The 19,555-nt window shown below is 37.8% G+C and overlaps 1 protein-coding gene and 1 long non-coding RNA gene across 2 annotated transcripts; both read right to left on the reverse strand.

Moving 5' to 3' along the window:
• Positions 1-718: 718 nt before the first annotated feature.
• Positions 719-1,661, reverse strand: LOC129265941 (contactin-associated protein-like 5). The gene is made up of 2 exons (XM_054903847.2): positions 1,466-1,661; positions 719-897 (listed from the first exon to the last, which is right to left on the reverse strand). Exons 1-2 carry the CDS (start codon positions 1,659-1,661, stop codon positions 719-721), a joined length of 375 nt encoding a protein of 124 aa, XP_054759822.1.
• A 3,431-nt stretch (positions 1,662-5,092) lies between these two features.
• On the reverse strand, positions 5,093-9,843 carry LOC135154643 (uncharacterized). Its single transcript, XR_010294017.1, has 3 exons — positions 9,675-9,843; positions 6,337-6,438; positions 5,093-5,207 (listed from the first exon to the last, which is right to left on the reverse strand). It is a non-coding gene; the product is annotated as an uncharacterized LOC135154643 (long non-coding RNA).
• Positions 9,844-19,555: the final 9,712 nt, after the last annotated feature.

The raw sequence follows: 19,555 nt of genomic DNA on the forward strand, positions 1-19,555 counted from the left end.
ACAAAATAAATAAAATACACATTATAAGCGAGCTTGTCGACGTAACACAAATTATAATTGAGGTTAGTCCTATATTCGTAGTCAGTGGAGTAATAAGTAAACCATTTGAGGGAGAGGTTCTGAATAGTCGTGAGAGAGAGAGAAGCAATAGTCAGAGTCAATTTTTGTACCTTTTTAACTGATAATATAATTGTGCTGCAGATAGAAAATAATGTCCTGAAAATCATTTCATACCTTACTTTTTCCCTTTCATTTCCTTTTTTTTTCATTCTCGTTCAAGAAACTTTGAAATTGAGAAAAAATACATTAAATGAAATCAAAATGTGTACTAGTTGTAAACATTTTAAAAACATTTTTAATGTCATGCCCTGTACTAAAATCCGTTTTTCCTGTTCATATTGAGTGCACTTTTTTGCCATATCAGTTTATTTGCAATCACACAGATGTAATTTCGCTATGTTGACTACACAGACTTGGGCAGCTTCATTACAGATGCTCTGATATTCCAAGAAAATTTCACCGATTCTTAAAAAGGTCATGTATTCAAGTTGTTTTATGTCAACAAAATAAATTACGATTTTAAAGTTTCTGAGCAACTAATCGCATAAAGGAATTAAACATAATATTATTCAGAGCTTCAACACACAACCGGTCAGCGTCATATCAACACAATAATTTGCTAGGGTACCGGTGTACTCCAATTATTGTTATATTATTCTCATTCACACTCGAGAAAGCCAAGTTCAAACTTCATCTTTTCATTTGAACCGCCAGTATCTCCAAAGTGTAGCCTTGTGACCGGAAGTCGATCTCTATCAGTTAGGTAGCCATCATCTGTTAACCACATATCTGAAGAACGGTAACAATTGCAGAGAGCGTCCACGCTGTAGTGACAAGCTAAACAGGGAAACGAAATAAAAAAAATGAATTTAAGCTTTACCCACATAAATGTATGTAATCTCATAATAATTGTTTTCTTTGTATCCGTTTCGTGCCTAAAGATGCATCCATAGCAACTAATCAATAAACAACAAATAGAGAAGAGCATTCACCTTTTGACCAAAACAACGAAAGTGAAGGTAATCAATGTTTCATTATGTTTCTTGTTCGATGCCATTGGAATTCTGAGAAAATGTTAAATTATTTTGGGACTCTACGAGACAGGACGAGAAGTCGAGAACCTTCCTGTTATGAAAAAAATGGATTTGAATACTCGCACTGGCTTACGTGCAAAGTTTCCCTAAAAGTGAAATTAATTTGTCCGAATAATGTCAGAAAAACACAGGCATATTTTTGCGGTAGCGTTAAACTGTTATAATTAAAGGATTATTCCATTAGATTGGATATTTGCTGTTTTTTTTTTCTTTCTTTTTATTGTTCTCAGACCAGATATGAGATGCCGGGAAGGTTCCCGTCCTCTTCCGTAAATTCTTTTAAAATAAAGGAAAGTACGATATTACTTTACTTCGATTTATGCCGCAGAGACATCCTACGACGTCACTCGGAGCGTTCCCCCAGTTTGGCATCACAACACCTTGTCTTGATACCCAATAAGCAGTGTGATCGCCATCATTATCGTAGATGTGAGTGTTAAAACATGTAGCTCTGATGTATTGTCTGCAGCTCTCGGAGTGATTTAGAATGGTAACGATTGCATCCATGGATAAGGTATACACCACATCCTTCCTGTAAGAACCATGCTCTTCAAATCCATTGGGAACGGTTTGCTCACCAACCACGTCATGGGTTATGATAACTTTCCCTTGCAAACGTTTAATCGAGAGGAAAAAAAAGCATTTGAAATACTTGTAAAACTATGTTAAATGTTCACGCCAAATTTGCAATCTTCCTTGTGTTCACAATTAAGTCTTTTTTTTTGGCCTGACTTTTTAAATCACTAAGAAGTTGTAATTGTATTTTTTTTGTAGATCGAGAACCTTCAACCAATACGACGTAAATAAATGATAACGCTGTCGAAAGTAATGAGACAGTCTGTCATTTCCGAGTTAATTTGGATGTAGCTCTTTCTAAATCAAAGTATCTGAAATATAGCGTGTACATTCATATTGCAAAAAACCTTGTTTAAGATAGTACACACTGCAACACACCTTATCTAAGATAGTACACAGCACAACAAAACCTTATCTAAGATAGTACACAGTGTCACAAACCTTGTTTAAGATAGTACACAGTGTAACAAACCTTGTTTAAGATAGTACACTGTGTAACAAACCTTGTTTAAGATAGTACACCGTGTAACAAACCTTGTTTAAGATAGTACACCGTGTAACAAACCTTGTTTAAGATAGTACACAGTGTAACGAACATTGTTTAAGATAGTACACAGTGTAACATACCTTATTTAAGATAGTACACACCACAACAAACCTTATCTAAGATAGTACACAGCACAACAAACTTTATCTAAGATAGTACACAGTGTAACAAACCTTTAGATAGTACACAGTGCAACAATACCCCGGGGGGGGGGGCACTCAGTATATAAAACATAGTGGGTATGTGCCGCGGAGGGGACCCCCATGTTTACACTCAAATTTCCGTTCCAGGGCATAGCATTTTCATCTTATTAAGAAAAAGAACTAAGAAAGCCGCTCCGAAGCATAGCATTTTATTCTTATCGAGAGAAAATAAGAAAGAAATCCGCTCCAAAGCTTCGCATATTTTTCGTTACGCCGTTCCGGTCGCATTGATCCGCCACAATTTGGTGAAAAGCGGCCGCTGAGCGCTGTCCGACCATCGCCTCTGCGCGAGCGCACCCCGCGCCCGGGCCTCTGCATACACGTATGCCCGTTCCATAGGGATGCACCGTGCGCAAGCGACCCGTTCCAAGGACCCCCGTTTTCACAAGCATTTGTAGTTCCGAAGCCCGTTCCGAGGACCCTCCTTTTTACAATAAGTCCGCTCCAAGGCCCCCGGTTTTTGTCTCGCCCGCGGCACACACCTACCAATTTTTTGGTCGAGTGCCCCCCCCCCCCCGGAACAATACTCTTTGACAAAACAAATTCTTAGATGGTACACAGTACAGCAAACATTACCTAAGAAATTACAAAATACAACGATCTTTATAATGCAAGGCTGACACTTGCACGACTTTTGGTCACGGTTTTGCCATCTCAAGTCGTGTCAATTTGGGGCATGATAGGAGGCTCCCGCACTCTTCACGACTAGTTCACGCAGAGTACACGACGAGTTCATGAATAGTCCACGAATGCGTGCCCATCAATGTCCACATTGACACGAACTGGCACGACGAGTTCAGGCATAGTTTGCACATCGTTTGGCACGACGAGTTTGCGCAATTCAGACGATGTCGTGCCGACTTGGGCACGCCATATAAAAAGGGGGCCTCCCCAACCCCTGGTCATTTTTTGATTGACTGTGGAAGAGACAACATGCTGAATGTCAGAGTCACAATCATTGCAGGGAAGAGAAGATGCCTATACCTGGCCGCTGATCTAGACATTGTTGAAAAGCAGCAGAAAAGGCTAAAAGAGGAAGAAGAGCAAGAAAAAGCAACCCCACCTCGAAGAAATCCACGAAGGAAAGTGTATGGGTCAGGGAATGAATGAGCAGAAGGCACGATGTTGGACAGTATAATAGTCTACTGACCTGTTCCAAGAGATGGTTGAAAAGTTATCCCCTGCAAAGAAATAATATAAACAAAAAGAAACAAAAAAAGATACGAAAAAAAAGACAAGGAAAAAGAAACGGAAAAGAAAAGGGGGAAAAAGAAAAGGGGGAAAAAGAAAAGGAGAAATGAAAACGCATAATAAATGTAAAAAAATCCCCTTCCCCACTCACCCAAAAGAAAACAAAAAAAACGAAGAAAATGAAGTAAATGAAGTAAACGAAAAGAGAAATTGAAAAGAAAGATAAACGGAAAAGAAACAAAAGGAAAGATGGATTTTTTGGGGGGATGGTAGTGGGTGAGGGGACTTTCTTGCATGTCTTCATATTTCCTTTTTTAGTTTCTTTTTCTTCTTTTTTCTTTTGTTTGCTTTCGTTTCTTTTTCGCTTTATTTTTTTTTCTTTTTATTTCTTTTTTTTGGGGGATGGGGAGTTTTGTTATTTTTGTCCTTAATTTTTTTCGTTTATGGAATGGCGAGTAGTTTCCAGGAAGTCCTATTTATACCCCTGGGACCAGTTTCATAAAGCTGTTCGTAAGTTACGAACAACTTTACGCACGACTGGTGACCCTTTCTTGTGGTAAATGATATCCCTATGTAGCTGACTTATGTATAAGAACATGTTCCAGTCGTTCGTAAAGTTGTGCGTAACTTTACGAACAGCTTTATATGAAACACCACCCTGGACCGACGCGAGAGCCACTGTCGCGTAGTAGTCTAAACTACTCATGAACTCTTCGTGAACTGCTCGTGCCATGCGCACACCATTCGTAAAGTGCCTAAACTAGTCGTGAACTAATTGATCATCGATGCGTGAAGTACACGTGTCCGTGTCAGTGGGAAGGCACGGCCACGCTGCGACGCGCACTAATTCTTTATCATGTCGTGAACTACTCGTGAACTCGACGTGAGCTGTTCGTGAACCATTCGTGGCAGTTCGTGATAGTCGTGGCATGGCACGCGCTGCCACGCATCCTCCCTCATCTTCTCGACGAGTTCACAGACAATTTGCGCATAGTTTACGACCTGGGTCCCGTAACACAAAGGTTAGCGATTGATCGTACGCTTGATTTTCACGATTGATTGTACATTGTAGTCAATGGAATCAATCGTAGAAAAATGTTCTACGATCATTGCTAAGTTCTGTGTTACGGGCCCCTGGTCGCTAAATTTTGTCGTGACCAAAATTGTGAACAAATTCTCGATGCGACATGGCACGCCGTCACGACGGGTTTACGCACACTTCACGCCAGTTTACGAGTAGTTTGCGCACCGGCATGACTCGCGTCGTGCCTATAGGGCCTACTTGCCACAGAATCGTGCAAGTGTCAGCCTAGCTTAATACTCGGTTCAACACGTTCACGCTTTTCATTTTGCACATTCTCCAAATGGGGCTAATGATAACGTTTGTTGTGACTCAATACATTAAACAATGTGGAAAATGTTTACCGTTTTGACATTGTACTGGTTCGGAAAGATTTGAGTTCAGGTCTTTTAGATCAAGAAGATAGGTCCGGTTAAGTTCTGGGCATAGGCCTATTCGTTGAGCACGGGGTATATCTGTGTTAGAATAATGTATAAAGGAATTAATGTATTTTGTCATCCAACAATATTTACAAAAAGAATTGTTATAAGATTGAATAGGTATGCTGTAACTAGTTTGGTTCCATTACGTGTGTGATGTATCAAGAAGAAGCTTTCCATTTTCTGTATTCCCATTCTTAAGTGACCTTGAGAAATACCACCCTGGTAGTATGAAAAATACATTTGAAATAATACATCTTACTTCGCATCACAGAAAACATTCCTGGTCAAATGACCCACTTACGTGAAATTTTATTTGCCCCCTAATTGACCATCTTTACAATTAATGAGAGTCAAAGTGAGTAATATCGTACTTGTATCAGAACATGTTTTTGCCGCATGAGAGATGGCTCATTCACTATTATATAACACTTATGACACAATAACAGGAACCACTTGTCAGTGCATGGAACTCTTTAAGACGTGACCCATGCGTGTATATATATATATGATCCTTGGCCGAGTCATGCCAAAGACTTTTAAAAATGGGACCTTCTGCCTTCTTGCTGGGCGCTCAGCATTTAGATTGGAGAAGGATAATAATTAAAAAAATAATAATAATGACAAAAATTTACATTTATATAGCGCTTATTACACTTTGTTTCTAAGCGCTTTACATTGCAATTATTATTACCCCGGTCATCGGATCCTTGCATGCCCGCAAACAATGTATGCAATTTCTCCACTCCCTGGTGAGCATTCAAACAAGAGTTCCAAGACTCAATTGATAGGTATACTACATAGGCTTTCGCATCCTACCGGGTACCCATTTTACACCTGGGTGGAGAGTGGCAAAGTGTGGATTAACGCCTTGCCAAAGGACGCTAGGCCGTGGTGGGATTCGAACACATGACCCTATGATCGCAAGACAAGAACCGCTACACCACGCCGCTTCAACAGTAATAAAATATTATGTTATGCAGGGCCCGCTTGTAGAGCAGTTTCCTAACTGAAGTGGCTACCCTGGATAAATAAAACGTTATTATTATTATTATTATTACTTTTATCATTATTATTATTGTTATTATTGTTATTATTACCATTATTATCATTATCTTCATGTATACAGTTAAAAAGTAAAATCATTTTAAATAAGCAGGCCTACCTTCAAAGTGATCATTGCTACCATCACCCGGACAGATGCACGTATAACTGTCATCAGTCTCCATACAGGTACATCCATTCTGACAGGGAGAACTCAGACAATCTGTACAAATTTAGAATTAACATGATTAAGGGGGTTAGTAATCAGAATTTGAAGCAGCAGGATTGAAAAGGATTAGCAAAATTATGTTTAAAAAAAAGTTCGTGAAATCGTGGAAAACTAGGAATGTGCCCATTTTGTCAACGATTCTTGAAAATGGCTTGCCGGGTATAAAGGCCTACTTAATATCAGCATGGACCTACTACTATTGTTGTAGGTCCATGATATCAGTGGAAGATTTTCAAATATGCCTTTCTGGAAATCCCAGGGGGACGCGCCCCCTACCCAAAATAGTAGAGGGACAGTTGATATTGATATCAAACGTCCCTACTATTTTTGGTCTTTTATGATGGAAAGAAATACATCATTCAAAATCCAAATAAAACATGTATTTTGGACGAGATGACCTTACTTTTTGGGTGATAACCTTTTTTTTTCCTTGCTTGTCGAATTTATTTTGGTATAAATGACCTTACATTTGGGGTGATAACCTACCTTTGAGGAGAGATTTCCGCCCTTGGGGAGTTACATTCTAATAAATTCTTAATGCATAATTACCAGCTAAAAACAGTTTGGTGTAACTTTGAGAATAGTTGATTAAACTATTATAAATGGTCATTTGTTTGTTTAAATCTATCAAAGTATACTTAACATCTATTCACTGTTCGGCAGTTGCCCGTAAAGTTCATATCTCCAAAAATAAAACAGCTCGGTAAAATCTCGGTCATGTGCATTAATGTACTTGACTACTAACATTGAGTAAGTAATTGAGGAGAAATGAGAATTTTAACATTTTATTGATTTACTGAAAGCAAGCATTGATTTGTCATATTCAGTTATCTGCCTGAACAATGAGCATTTAGATGATTATGAACTACCCCAAATATATCAATAATCGTGATAATGGGCATTTATATGAATAGTAAATGGAACACACGGGATTCTGATTATGTGACAAACAAAGTTATCTGACTGGCTCCAAATACGTTACAATGGGAACGAATTTTTTGTTGAAATATATACAAAAAGTATTATTATTTTTTAATACTTTAATACTTAGTGGCAAATCTATAAGGGGGAGGGGCACGGAATTAAGAGCAATCAATGTATGTAAAATACCAGAGCATGTACCGGATCCTGCCCTTAGCACATTCGAAAACTTAGGAATGAATACTCTTTATACTGCATAAATGTATTCTTTTCCTAACAATTTCTCATGATCAGTTTAATTTATGGACAAATCAGTGGTGGGTCCAGAATCTTAAAATGGGGGAGGGGCCTATAATCGGGGGAGCCACCAACATTTTCAAATTTAAACATGATCTAACAAGTTGTAGAGGATACTACCATAAACCCCTATGATGATACGTCACAATACAGGGGCCGGGGATGGGTTTTCAAAGTGGGGGGGGGGGCTGACCATGCAAAAAATCACAATCCTATGGTCATTTATACATTTTTGTACATGCTTTTGGAAAAAGTGGGGGGGGCTGAAGCTCCCCGCCCAACCCCCCCCCCCCCGCTTTCGCGGCCCCTGCAATACATTGTGCTCACTCAACCATGAACATAATGATATCAAAATTGTGTGTGGAGTGGCTAAATGATGGATAGTAAAACAGCATAACACCATAAAATTCACCTAAAGACAACATTTGCCCAACTTTGTATTTGCACAATCTGAAAAACGACTCTTGTGACTTTCAAAAATGGTCATTTTTAATTCAATCTTTAATTACTCATGCATGACTCAAGCGATCAATCTTATTTTTCCCCAGGAGTTGCTTAATGAGTGTAGAAAACCACCTACGGAATATCATATCTCAAAATAATTCCGTTCAAAAGTTACAGCAATTTAATTTAGGGGGGACTTACTTTTTTTGTTGTGTATATATCAGTTGATATTCAATTAAGGTTGTTCTTATACAATTGAAGTCTACCTAACCATATAAACTTAATTTGAATCAATATAGAAAACCAAGCAAGCGCTATTCTGGAAATTATTTAAAATCCGGTTCTAAAGTAAGGAAATCAAAGAATTTTAAAGTTTTATTATCATTTATTAAACAATTACTTTATATGGACGTCACAGGTGACACGCAAAACATGCAAGGGTCTTGGGTTGTCGAATTATTACTATCTCTATTTATTGTGTACTTTCTTTGTATGAAAATTATATGAAATATTTCATGTTCTTCCTCTTATTAATGTAAAACATTAGTTTATTTTACCTTGAACATGTGGAATTGTCATTATCCTAACATGTTATTAATCAATCAAGATTTTCCTCCTGATCAAATCTACACAAATTCACATGTTAAAGAAAAAACATGAGAAATAATTAGTATGATGTATGATTATTGCATATCATCTGTGTCGTGCATACACTACTAGTATTCGGAGAAAATACGGGACACTTCAAAATCCATTATTTTCTCGTTTTACATCCAATTTGGATGAAATATTCAGTAAGGCGTATTTATTTTGATATTCAAACCAAATTCTTCTTTGGGTGAACTTGCATAGAATGATAATAAAAAAATAATGTAGGATTTGGCACACGAATCCACATTGCTAAGTGCTCAAGGCGCTCCTATACTACCCCGGCTAAGTTAGTCTACCGATTCCGGTGCTCACAGCTTTTTGAGGAATTACTACCTGCCGGTACCCATGCCATTTACCTCACCTGGGTTGAGTGCAGCACAATGTGGGTAAATTTCTTGCTGGGAATCGAACCCACGTCCCTCAGATTGAAAGACGAGAGTGTTAACCACTAGACCACGGCGCGTCGCGGCGCCCCATATATATTATAACTTAGATATAAAATAATACACTTTTGTATGGTCATACCAAAATAGGTAACTAGCTGATTGGAGAGATGTGAGATTGGCAAAGATGGAGAGATTGGCAAAGATGTGACGTTATAATCACTTTTGTCCAATTTCGCCCATTAAGGAAAATGGTTTATTACGTTCATCTGCGTCCACTCGTGTACAAGCTTTTCGGATTACTTGCATGTGTTGTCATAGCTAGAAAGACTAATTTCGTTTATATATTTTTCAAAATATGTCTCTTTCTCCTTATACCCTCCTTTCCTCTCCTTCTCATTCTGACTAATTGCATGTGTATAATAATAAAAAAAAATCTATTTCCCAAATATGGTGATTACCCCCTTGGCCACCTCAACAAACCATCCCCAATAATACCAGCCTTTCTTCTCTGAACGTAACCCACAAGCCTACCTGGTAGTGTACAGATCTTTGGTGATGTAGGGCATTTATAATGGTCGACATTGCCATGGTTTCGGATCATCATTTGGCGGGATGCCCATTTGACGACAAGTTGAATCGTCTGTCCCGATGCAGTGTTTAAACTTTTACATTGTATCACGTGATCATTGCATGAATTCATACCGACCGCTCCATCTGTTGAAAATAAAGAAGCATTAATAAAACGTAACAATAAGAAAAAAAAAAGTACATGGAGATTAAATTAATATTTTCGTCTGTCAATTTTGATGTCTAAAAGTGATATAAACGCAATTTTTCGGTCTGCTCAAAAGTTTCCCCACTGGCAATAATTCAACTCACGAGCATTTATCAAATTTTCTTCATCTTTCTTAATTTATATATATATATATATATATATATAAAATTATATTTTTACATACCCGAGAATAAGATAAACATCAGTGGAATAACAATCACCCACTCCATCACTGTATGTATCTCCCCTCTCTTTGAAAAGATTTACACCAAATGAAATGAAACCATACTACTCTTTATCGTTGCAAACGGGGTCAATAAATACAGTATGATTTCTTCATCTACTCAGCTTCCACATTCATTCCAGCCTCAGGTATTGATTACATGCACTCGGAATAATCAATTATAGACAAAAAAAGAAATACACTTTGAGTCCTCTTTAAATCCTATTTTCAGATTTGGTTAACTTCCACAAAATAATGAATCCACTACATTACTAGATTATATGCCCCGATAACAGTGTGGAACATAATATGCGTTTTATTGAATAGATTTTGAGATCATAAATGAACATTTATTTTGGATATGAAACTGTACTTCTCAAGCATGGAATGATCTTTCTCTACAGCTTTCTGATATTCAGTTACAAAATTTTGAAGATATAGGCCTATATCGTGTTTAAAGGGGCCTGTTATTTAAAGAAATATTTGTTACTTTGTTACATATTACTACATAATACATAAATAATATTTGTTACATACTTATCTGTGATCCTAATAATAAGTTATTTTACCTTGTTATAATTGTTTGAAATGTAAACTTTTTCAATTCAGCTTTTGCCGCAAAGAAATTTTTTCAATAAACCATTTTGAATTGAATTGAATTGAAGATCACTAGAGGGAGCGCTAGATACTTCATAATGGCAGCTATTACTCAAGCATTTGTTTTGCTTATAAAGTTTGCTGCTGCATCTTTTCATTACGTTATCTTATGCTTATATTGTATTTTTGTCTAAATTTATGTTACTGCTGTTCTGTTATAAATCTGTCACTTTACAATGTAATTTGTCATAATTATGTCTATGCTAAATTTATTTTGACAATAAATGTAGAAACTCCTGCACAAACACCTTATTTGAATTAAAAGAATAACGGTTAAAATCAAATGCCTATGAATGTTAGATGATACTCGAGTATACTTCACTTGATTGACCTTTTATGCCAAAGCTTTACACTAGACTCAATAGGCCTAAAGTTGGGCTACGCAAGTCTTAGTTTAAAGTTAAGCTCAGAATTAAGATATATGAAATAGTTTTCAGGGAAGAGTTTAACTTTGATCCATATCATATGTTTATTCTTTCGTTGGTTTTCCTTCTTTATTTTTAATTCACAATACACTGCATGCATTTAGCACAGTGACCATCGAGATGATCTTTACAGGATACTTTTAAAGGTTAAAAACAAGGCGGAATACAGAACTAATTTTTTTAGTGCTAAAATCTGATTTATGAACTTATAATAATTTTCGACTCGGGCAAAGTCTTAATCTACAAGACCGTTGTTTCTCTATTAATTTGCCACAGGGCTTACACTGTAGGCCTATATGTCATTGTGTTTTATTACAAACGTAATTCCATTATAGAATAATAATGGTGATAGAATATATATATATATATATATATGTATATATATATCTTTATATATATATATATATATATATTTATATTTATATATATATATATATATATACAGTGCGTCCCAGAAAAAACGAAACCGACATTTAGCGATGATTTATCATAACTTAATCGCAAAAACAATAGACAAATTACCTACCATTGTAAAGCTTAGAATCTCCTCTTTCATCTGAAATTACTTAGATTATTTCTCATTCATGCATGAGTGAGTAAAAACAATATGAAGCGGGGATGCCAAAAAGTCACTTGGCGGGCTGTATCTGGGTTTCCAAAAGAAAACCACATTTTCAAAAAGTTCAATATCTGCTCTTTAATTTGATACCTCAATTACAGAAAATGGTCAAGAAATAACAAAGTTCTGGTTATTTGAAATAAGGCTTGAATTTCAATAATTTCATAAAATTAAGAGGTTTTACAGGCTAGCGTTCAAACTCACTATATATATATATATATACATATATATACATATACACACAAAATATATACGCCCTATCAAAAAAATACACTGTTAGACCTTTATATTGTTTAAAAGACGAAAGATAAAGCTAGGTCTCAATCTGAAGAAAATAATGAAATACAAGAGAAAATAAGCATTTGTGCATGGAAAAATCAAATATATTTTTTATACAGTTTACGAATGCAAACCTGGAAATCTATCATTGTCCGACTTCAAAAATAAATTTATTGATGCATGTTTTTGCGGGATCAAATCAGTTTCAGTACCAGATGATCTAAAAAAAAACCACATGATCACTTTAATCAATCAAAGCTTTCAACCGCCATTATCGTACATGGGATATCATCAGTCATTGGGGACTACCATGTAGATAGACCTGCTCCGCCCCCCCCTCCCCATGGGGGCCCCATTTTTCTTCTAAATTTATGACAAGGAAAACAAACTCTTGATGTCATACATGGTGGGGACTAAAATAATTATGTTTAGACCTAAACATTTCATATACGTCTTTTTCCAACATTTTCACATTTGCCCCCAGCCAGTGGCGGACGTGACCCTGATTAGACAATGATAGGAGGGGCACTGTATTGTTTGTGAACAATGTTGTGCCCCTCCAATGCTTTGTCTCCTTCGGGTCACGGTCCGCCACTGCCCCCAGCTATGGGCTCCCGGCTACCCCTGGATCCGCCACTTTATACACCACCGTAAACTTTGTGATTAAGCAGTAAAAACGCACTTAGTTTAATTACACACTGCTTCTAATCATTGTCTAAAAAAATACTAAATTATTCACTGCACCAGACAGATTTAATCAGCCATACGATCATGTCAATTGTAATGAATTATGAGATTATATCAATCAGGCTAGGTGTCATGGATGAATGCATCCCTCGCCTTCAGTGGCCGTGAGCAGTGACATGCCCCCCCCCCTATATACACTTTTTCGAATAAAATTTGTATTATGATAAAAGGAGGCTCATATACAACCCCCCCCCCCCAGGTGTGGGGGGTGGCTGAACCCATAAGGTCTTTGGCTGAACCTCATGCATGCGAGGGAGCACATATCGAATATGGCCAATGACGGAGGATGTGTGTGAGTGTGTGTGTGTGTGTTTTGTTGTTTTGATTTCCAATGTGGAATTGAGTGTTGTGATGTTTTCTCGAGATGGTATTATGTGTACAATTTCCGTGTTTAATTGCATATTGGGTAGGCCTACTTATTGTCATAATTATGTAAAAGAGCAACAAAGTTAGACCCCCCCCCCAAAAAAAAAAAAAGACCATGAAATTCAAAGGGAGGGCCGGACGACAAGCTAAAAAATGCGGGCTAAAATGCCACAAAAATTGTTTATGTCATATATATTTGTCAATATATTTTTGTATCATAATCTTTTACGAATACTCAATATCAAATTATTTAACATACTTACTTTACGTTATAATTTTATCCAACGATGATATTTTGATGATTATAATCATTGTCATCTATTTTCTTTAATAGCACTTTGTGAAATGTAACTGTTTGAAAATAAAAACATTTATCATCAAACTGAATTGAATATTCAAATGCACTGCTTTTTCTATATATGAATTTGTTTCACTCGTGTATTGTCATAAACTATCACGTCGACATCAAATTTGTGTGTAGTCGATTTGGTAAAACAACATGGAAGTCCACTTTCAATATAACATCTTTGCATGGCGTCATGCAGTTTTGTAAAGATAACTTGGAGGGATATTTTCTGTAAACATAGAGAAAAAATGTTTGTGTTATTAAAGTCGACTTTGTGAAATAATTCATACCACCCGTCGAATGTCAACTAGTATTTGATAAGTCAAAAAGGATATACTGTATATTTACATATCGACAAAATATCTCGACCATTAGTCGCAACTTTTGATAGAAATAAATTACCAGCACTCTTGAACGTGACCAGCTGTATAGGGATATCCATCTTAACTGTGCTTTCACAGATGGCTTGCTCATTTCCAAGCTGAAACATTAATTTTTTAGAGATTATTGCGGGTTCTCAGTCTCATCAGATCGTTTGATTGGGCAACTTTCATGTTGATGGCGCTCTACAAACTTTCGAATCGGATTGGGTTGGATAAAATATGGAGATCAATTATACTTTGTGAGTTTAAAAAAAATTGACACCTGACAAACCACAATTTTAAGAATAAATGATAATGGCCGGGAAGAGGACTCAGGAGGTATTCTTTAGTGGTGTAAATTTTGATTTGCGCCAAAGTAAGTCATGACTGCAATGATGATGTCATGATCCTATATGTGTTCGTAAACATAATTTTTATTTGCAAATCTCTTTTCAATTATTAAATTGAGGATGATAGTGTTTATTGAACAATAATGTAAATTACTGAAAAGGGGTGTTTTTTACTCTTGTATAGCCTAGAGATTATGGCATCATTGACTTTTGGCGCAAATCAAAATTTACATTGCTGCAAAGAATACCTATGGGGAGCGTTTTATGGAAGGACTTGTCAGACGTTTTATCCGACAAGTCCTGCTTTATCCGATAATTACTACAGCGCCAGTGCCTCTTTTAGCCAATCAAAATCAAGGAAAGATGTCAGATCTGACAATTTGTCGGACAATCATGAAAGGACTTGTCGAACGCTTTATGTGACAAGTCCAGGTTTATCCGACAGTAACCTTTAACGTTAGTAATACTGCTTCTCAGCCGATCAAAATCAAGAAAAGTTGTCAGATATGACAGCTTGTCAGACAAAAATATTGATGAAAATGAATGCTGCCCTGATCACCCAAGCCGTTAACACATACCGGTATATAATAATTATGTGTTCATTACATATTTTCCTTACATTGGGGATTTGTGAGATATCATTTTTTTTCACTCACACGGTAGTTCTGTGCATGCTACTTTTCTTTATCCGGTAAAACCACCGACGGGCAAATTTTATATTTCCTTCATTCTTCTTTGTAAAATCACTTATGATGTTCAGGGAAATAAGACATGTAGATTCATTGGTTCTGTGTCGTTTCAAGAACCGAGTTGTCTTGTTTAGAACCCCAGTTCTTTTTCCAAATTGAGAAAATGATAAATCTGAGAATGGGAGGGTGGTGTATCGTTGGGAAAAAGAGAATGAAAGAGAAAGAGGGGGAAGAGAGCAGAAAAAGCTTCGAGAAGAAAAAAAAAAGGAGAATTGGGAGAAGAAGGAGAAGAAGAAGAAGAAGAAGAAGGAGAAGAAGAAGAAGAAAGATCGAAGAAGAAGAAGAAGAAGAACTTTGATCCACCCTATGATGACTTGGAGGAAGACGGCAAAGATCGACGAAGAAGAATAGGGCTTTGGAATAAATCAAGCTATATGAACAGGCCTTGGAATAAATTGAAGAGCGCCATCTTTCTTTTTCCTAAATTATTTTGGTGCAGCAGCACTTGGACTGGAGTCTTTTGGAGACCATTTTTTGTACATTGGGAACAGAATTATAGTTATACCTTCTGGAAGTTCACCGCGAGGCATATTCATCGCATTCCTAAATCTAACTCCTATATTTTAAGAAGCTGTGCAGGTGAGTAGATCTACTCTTAAGTAATTCAGTCAATTTATTGTGGTGAGAGGGTGACGAACAAGTGAACGATGAACAGACTGCTTTGCCTGGCTTTGGAATTGGCATTGCAATTTGCATTGCCATTACAGCTGGCAGCCGTCTGCGTCTGGACTCTGTAACTTACCGTAAGTAACGGTGTATTAACCGCACCTTTTTCTCGGCGGGATATAAGCAAAAGTCGGGGGTGCGGTTTATACACGGTGACGGGTCTGAGCCCGCCCGCGTAGCCCCTCCCGAACATGTAAGAAGTCTGCCAGTTCACAACACATCGAGTGGCCGGCCGTAGCCGCCCAGTGCAATGTCGTTTAGAGGGGTATGAGCCGCGGGTAATGGGTAGCGATTATTATGATCTTATGATCAAATACTGTCGTAACAAATGCACCCACCTTCATGACACTAATTTCGACTTTATTCTCGATTCAAAGCAGCGAAGTTCCCTGGCTAAGTTCATAGAGACGCCAAGCATTCTCGGTAATAATTTGTCACAGCTGAGCGAGAGCCAAGAGCTAGCTTGCGTTGTATTTTGGTTTTAGTGCGACTTAAGCTGGCGCTATTCATTTAATTTAACCCCTCAAAGTCCCGTTTCGCGCCAGCTTATTTTTTTCTTTCCCGTTTGCTTTTCATAAGATACCATGTACACCGTGCACCACGCACGATAGAGACGGCACGAAGCCGTCAAACAACTGGAAAAAATACAAATTTCTTTGTTTCTTGAACCTTCCTGTAATCCCGTATCCAAAATTCATGCTAAGACATCGAATGCTAGACAAATTCTGAAAGTGATTGTGAGGTTGTGATGCAAGAAGTGTGAAAGACACAGATCACAATTTGATAAGATGTACTGGTAGTGGTACCGTATCGAAGTTTGAAATGTACATGTACAAGAAAGGCAGTGCTGTGTGTGTGTACACTGTGACTGTGAGGTGAGTGAGTGTGTAAATTGCCAATATTGGCGGGACCTTTCTTTCTTGCTAACAGTAACATTTGTAGATGAATTGATCAAGAACAGCAGATTTCTACATACTGGTAATCTCTTTGAATACTTTGAAATCTTTAACTTTAATAGTTTTTGTTTCTTCGTACCTAAAATATGCATGTAAATGTGAGGATTTTTTTTTTTTTTTTTTTTTTTTTTTTTTTTTTTTTTTTTTTTAGTCCAAAGTTGGGGGTGCGGTTTATACACGGGTGCGGTTAATACACCGTTACTTACGGTAGTCTGTTTGGAGGAGTTTAAAAAAAAAATTAATTTTTTTAATTTCTCCTTGAATGCAGACGGCTCGTGATCGTGCAGCCGCCATTAGATGGTTAAGAATGCAAAATCTCCCCGACGGGGCTCATCAATTTTTGTCGGCCTTTAATGATATTGAATATTGATAAAGTCACCTCTCTTCTCGGATCTCGTGTGTGTGTGCTCGTTGTGTATGGTAGTGGATCGTATTACCAAACACTTTTCATGAATTCAATCATATCAAACACATTTTTCTCATAAAATTCACCAAACTTTCACCATAAATACACAATTACCTACAAAATATAAATATGTAAAAATTTTGCCGAAATTGTATTTCCTTTTTACGATATTAGCTTCCAATCGGACCCCTCTTCGCATGTGAAATATTTTGGTCACTTGAAAAAGGTATCGTATTACCGAACGTGTGTTTTCTATGGGAAAAGTTGAGAAAACAACAAAATCACTGATGAGCTATTTTGACCATATTTTATTATTTTTAGAATATTAAGACTTTGAAAATGTGTTTTTTACAATTTTTCATCATCTTTCTATTCAAGTTCTCTTTGGAAGGATTCTGCAAAATTTTGAGCGTATGAAATTATTTCTGATGCGTATGATGCGCGCGTTCGGTAATCAAGGCCGGTCGGTAATACAAGCACTCACTATTATTACTACGTCACTACTACAAAGTCAATGGGAGAGCTACGCGGGCGGGAGCCCAGGGGCTTACCGTGTATTTGCATGACCATAGTCACGGGACTAGGGTAATTTATGGTTTAAATATCTATAAAAATGAATTGTGAAAACAGAAATTATGCACTTACCACGATTATATGGATGAAGGTCTAATGTGGCAGTATCCTGACATCGAGGCACAGACTGGAACCTCAAAAAAACGAAAAGTTCTGTCGCGGTAGCTCTCCTTCTTTCAGAATTCATAGCAAAATGGCCGATCGAGACCGGTACCGAGGGTGTAGGGCGCATGCGCGAATTTGACCAAGTCTATATGCGCTAGTGCTATAGCGCTCGGTCTTGATCAGCCTTAACTACAGTATCTATGGAGAAAAGGGTGTGCTGGCGCACCCTCCTTGATTACTTCTAAATTTTGCTTTTTGACGGGGTAAAAGGGAAGAAATAAAGATTAATTCATATAAGATAGATTCAGCTTATGATGGTGGGCCCCAAGTCTGCGCACCTAACAAAGTGAGTTAAGATTTAACATGAATTTCTTCTTATTTCACAAAATATTTTGGTTACGGTAATAGTGTTCCTTATATTATTAAGAGTAAGTGTACCAAATTTCTCATTAATAAATGAAAGAAAATATAAGATTTTCTTGAAAAAACCTTTGGGCAGTCATTTTCAGATTGAAAAAAAAATGGTACCCCATGTCTGCGCACTCATTCACTTTGCACACGATTCAGGGATTTTGATGACAAAGGCTGCATTTACGCGGGTGCGCAGACTTGGGAGACCGCGCAGACATGGGGGAACTGACCATACTACCTTTCCTAAAAATATTCTGGAAAATAGCGAATTTTGATGACAGACGATCAGGATCAGCCAGATTCTTCTTTGATCGCTTGATCGCCGTCAGCACAGCTACAGCTGAGCATACGAATGTGCCAGCCAATCCGCTGGCGCGTCCGCATGCTCAGCTGTAGCTGACGGCAATCATCCTTCTGTGTAGGAGGAGGACCAAAAAAAATCAGAAAATCTTGAAAAACTCCTCCGAAACAGCGGATTCATGGAATACACCTGGTGGAGGCTGATAAAGCAAATACCTTGGTGTAAACTTCCAGGAAAACCTGAAGTGGAATCACCATGTAGACAAAACAACTAAGTCTGCCAACTCAGTCAGCAGCTTCCTGCAGAGAAATATCAGGGACTGCCCTCTCAAGACGAAAGTGTTGTGCTACAAAGCACTTGTCCTTCCAGTACTGGAATATGCTGCTGTGGTATAGGACCCATTTACCCAGAGGAACATCTCAAAACTGGAAATGGTACAACGCCGTTACGCCCGCTTTGCTTTAGGAGACTTTCGACGTACCAGCAGCGTATCAGATATGCTAAAGCAACTCCAGTGGGCTACGCTTCAGGAAAGAAGGGCACAACAGAGAGCTAGCATGGTCTACTGCATCATCAACAAGCTTATTGACATCCCGGATGACCAGTTTATTCCATCAACTGGACCATGTACACGTGGAAATCCTGATAAGTTCCAAATCCCATGTGCCAGAACACAAATATATCACACAGCATTCTTTCCTGATGCTATCAGAATATGGAACTCACTCCCAGCAAAGATAGTTAACAGCACCTCCCTCGCGTCTTTCAAGCAGGAGGTGCAGCAAAGGAGGCTTCGTTAAGGCCTCTTCTGTTTTTAGCCGCACATAGTTTTGTAGAGATTTTTACTCGCACTATTCATCTGGGCACTTGACAAGCACAAGTACGATAATATGCCAACGGCAGTCTGTACTTTACAGGAAGAAGAAGAAGATGTATCAGTCTACCCCCTCCCTGGCTCTGACCCCAATATTGACCTGACTGTCCACGAAGTGGCAGCCAGGGGTGGCGTTCGGGCCGGTAATGTGACAAGCCGACCCTCGTGGCACAACTTTACAAGCTATTGGTTGTTGTGGGTGCTGCTCAACCCCAGTATGTG

Source organism: Lytechinus pictus, chromosome 7 (assembly GCF_037042905.1).
Source record: "Lytechinus pictus isolate F3 Inbred chromosome 7, Lp3.0, whole genome shotgun sequence".
Classification (NCBI taxonomy): Eukaryota; Metazoa; Echinodermata; class Echinoidea; order Temnopleuroida; family Toxopneustidae; genus Lytechinus; species Lytechinus pictus.

Bases quoted from the DNA above. Each gene is read 5' to 3' on its own strand.
- LOC129265941 (XM_054903847.2), bottom strand. From the start codon at position 1,661: ATGGATGCAATCGTTACCATTCTAAATCACTCCGAGAGCTGCAGACAA. The intron at 898-1,465 runs GTAAAGTAATAT...TTCCCTGTTTAG, and splicing joins TCTCTGCGGCATAAATCGAA to CTTGTCACTACAGCGTGGAC.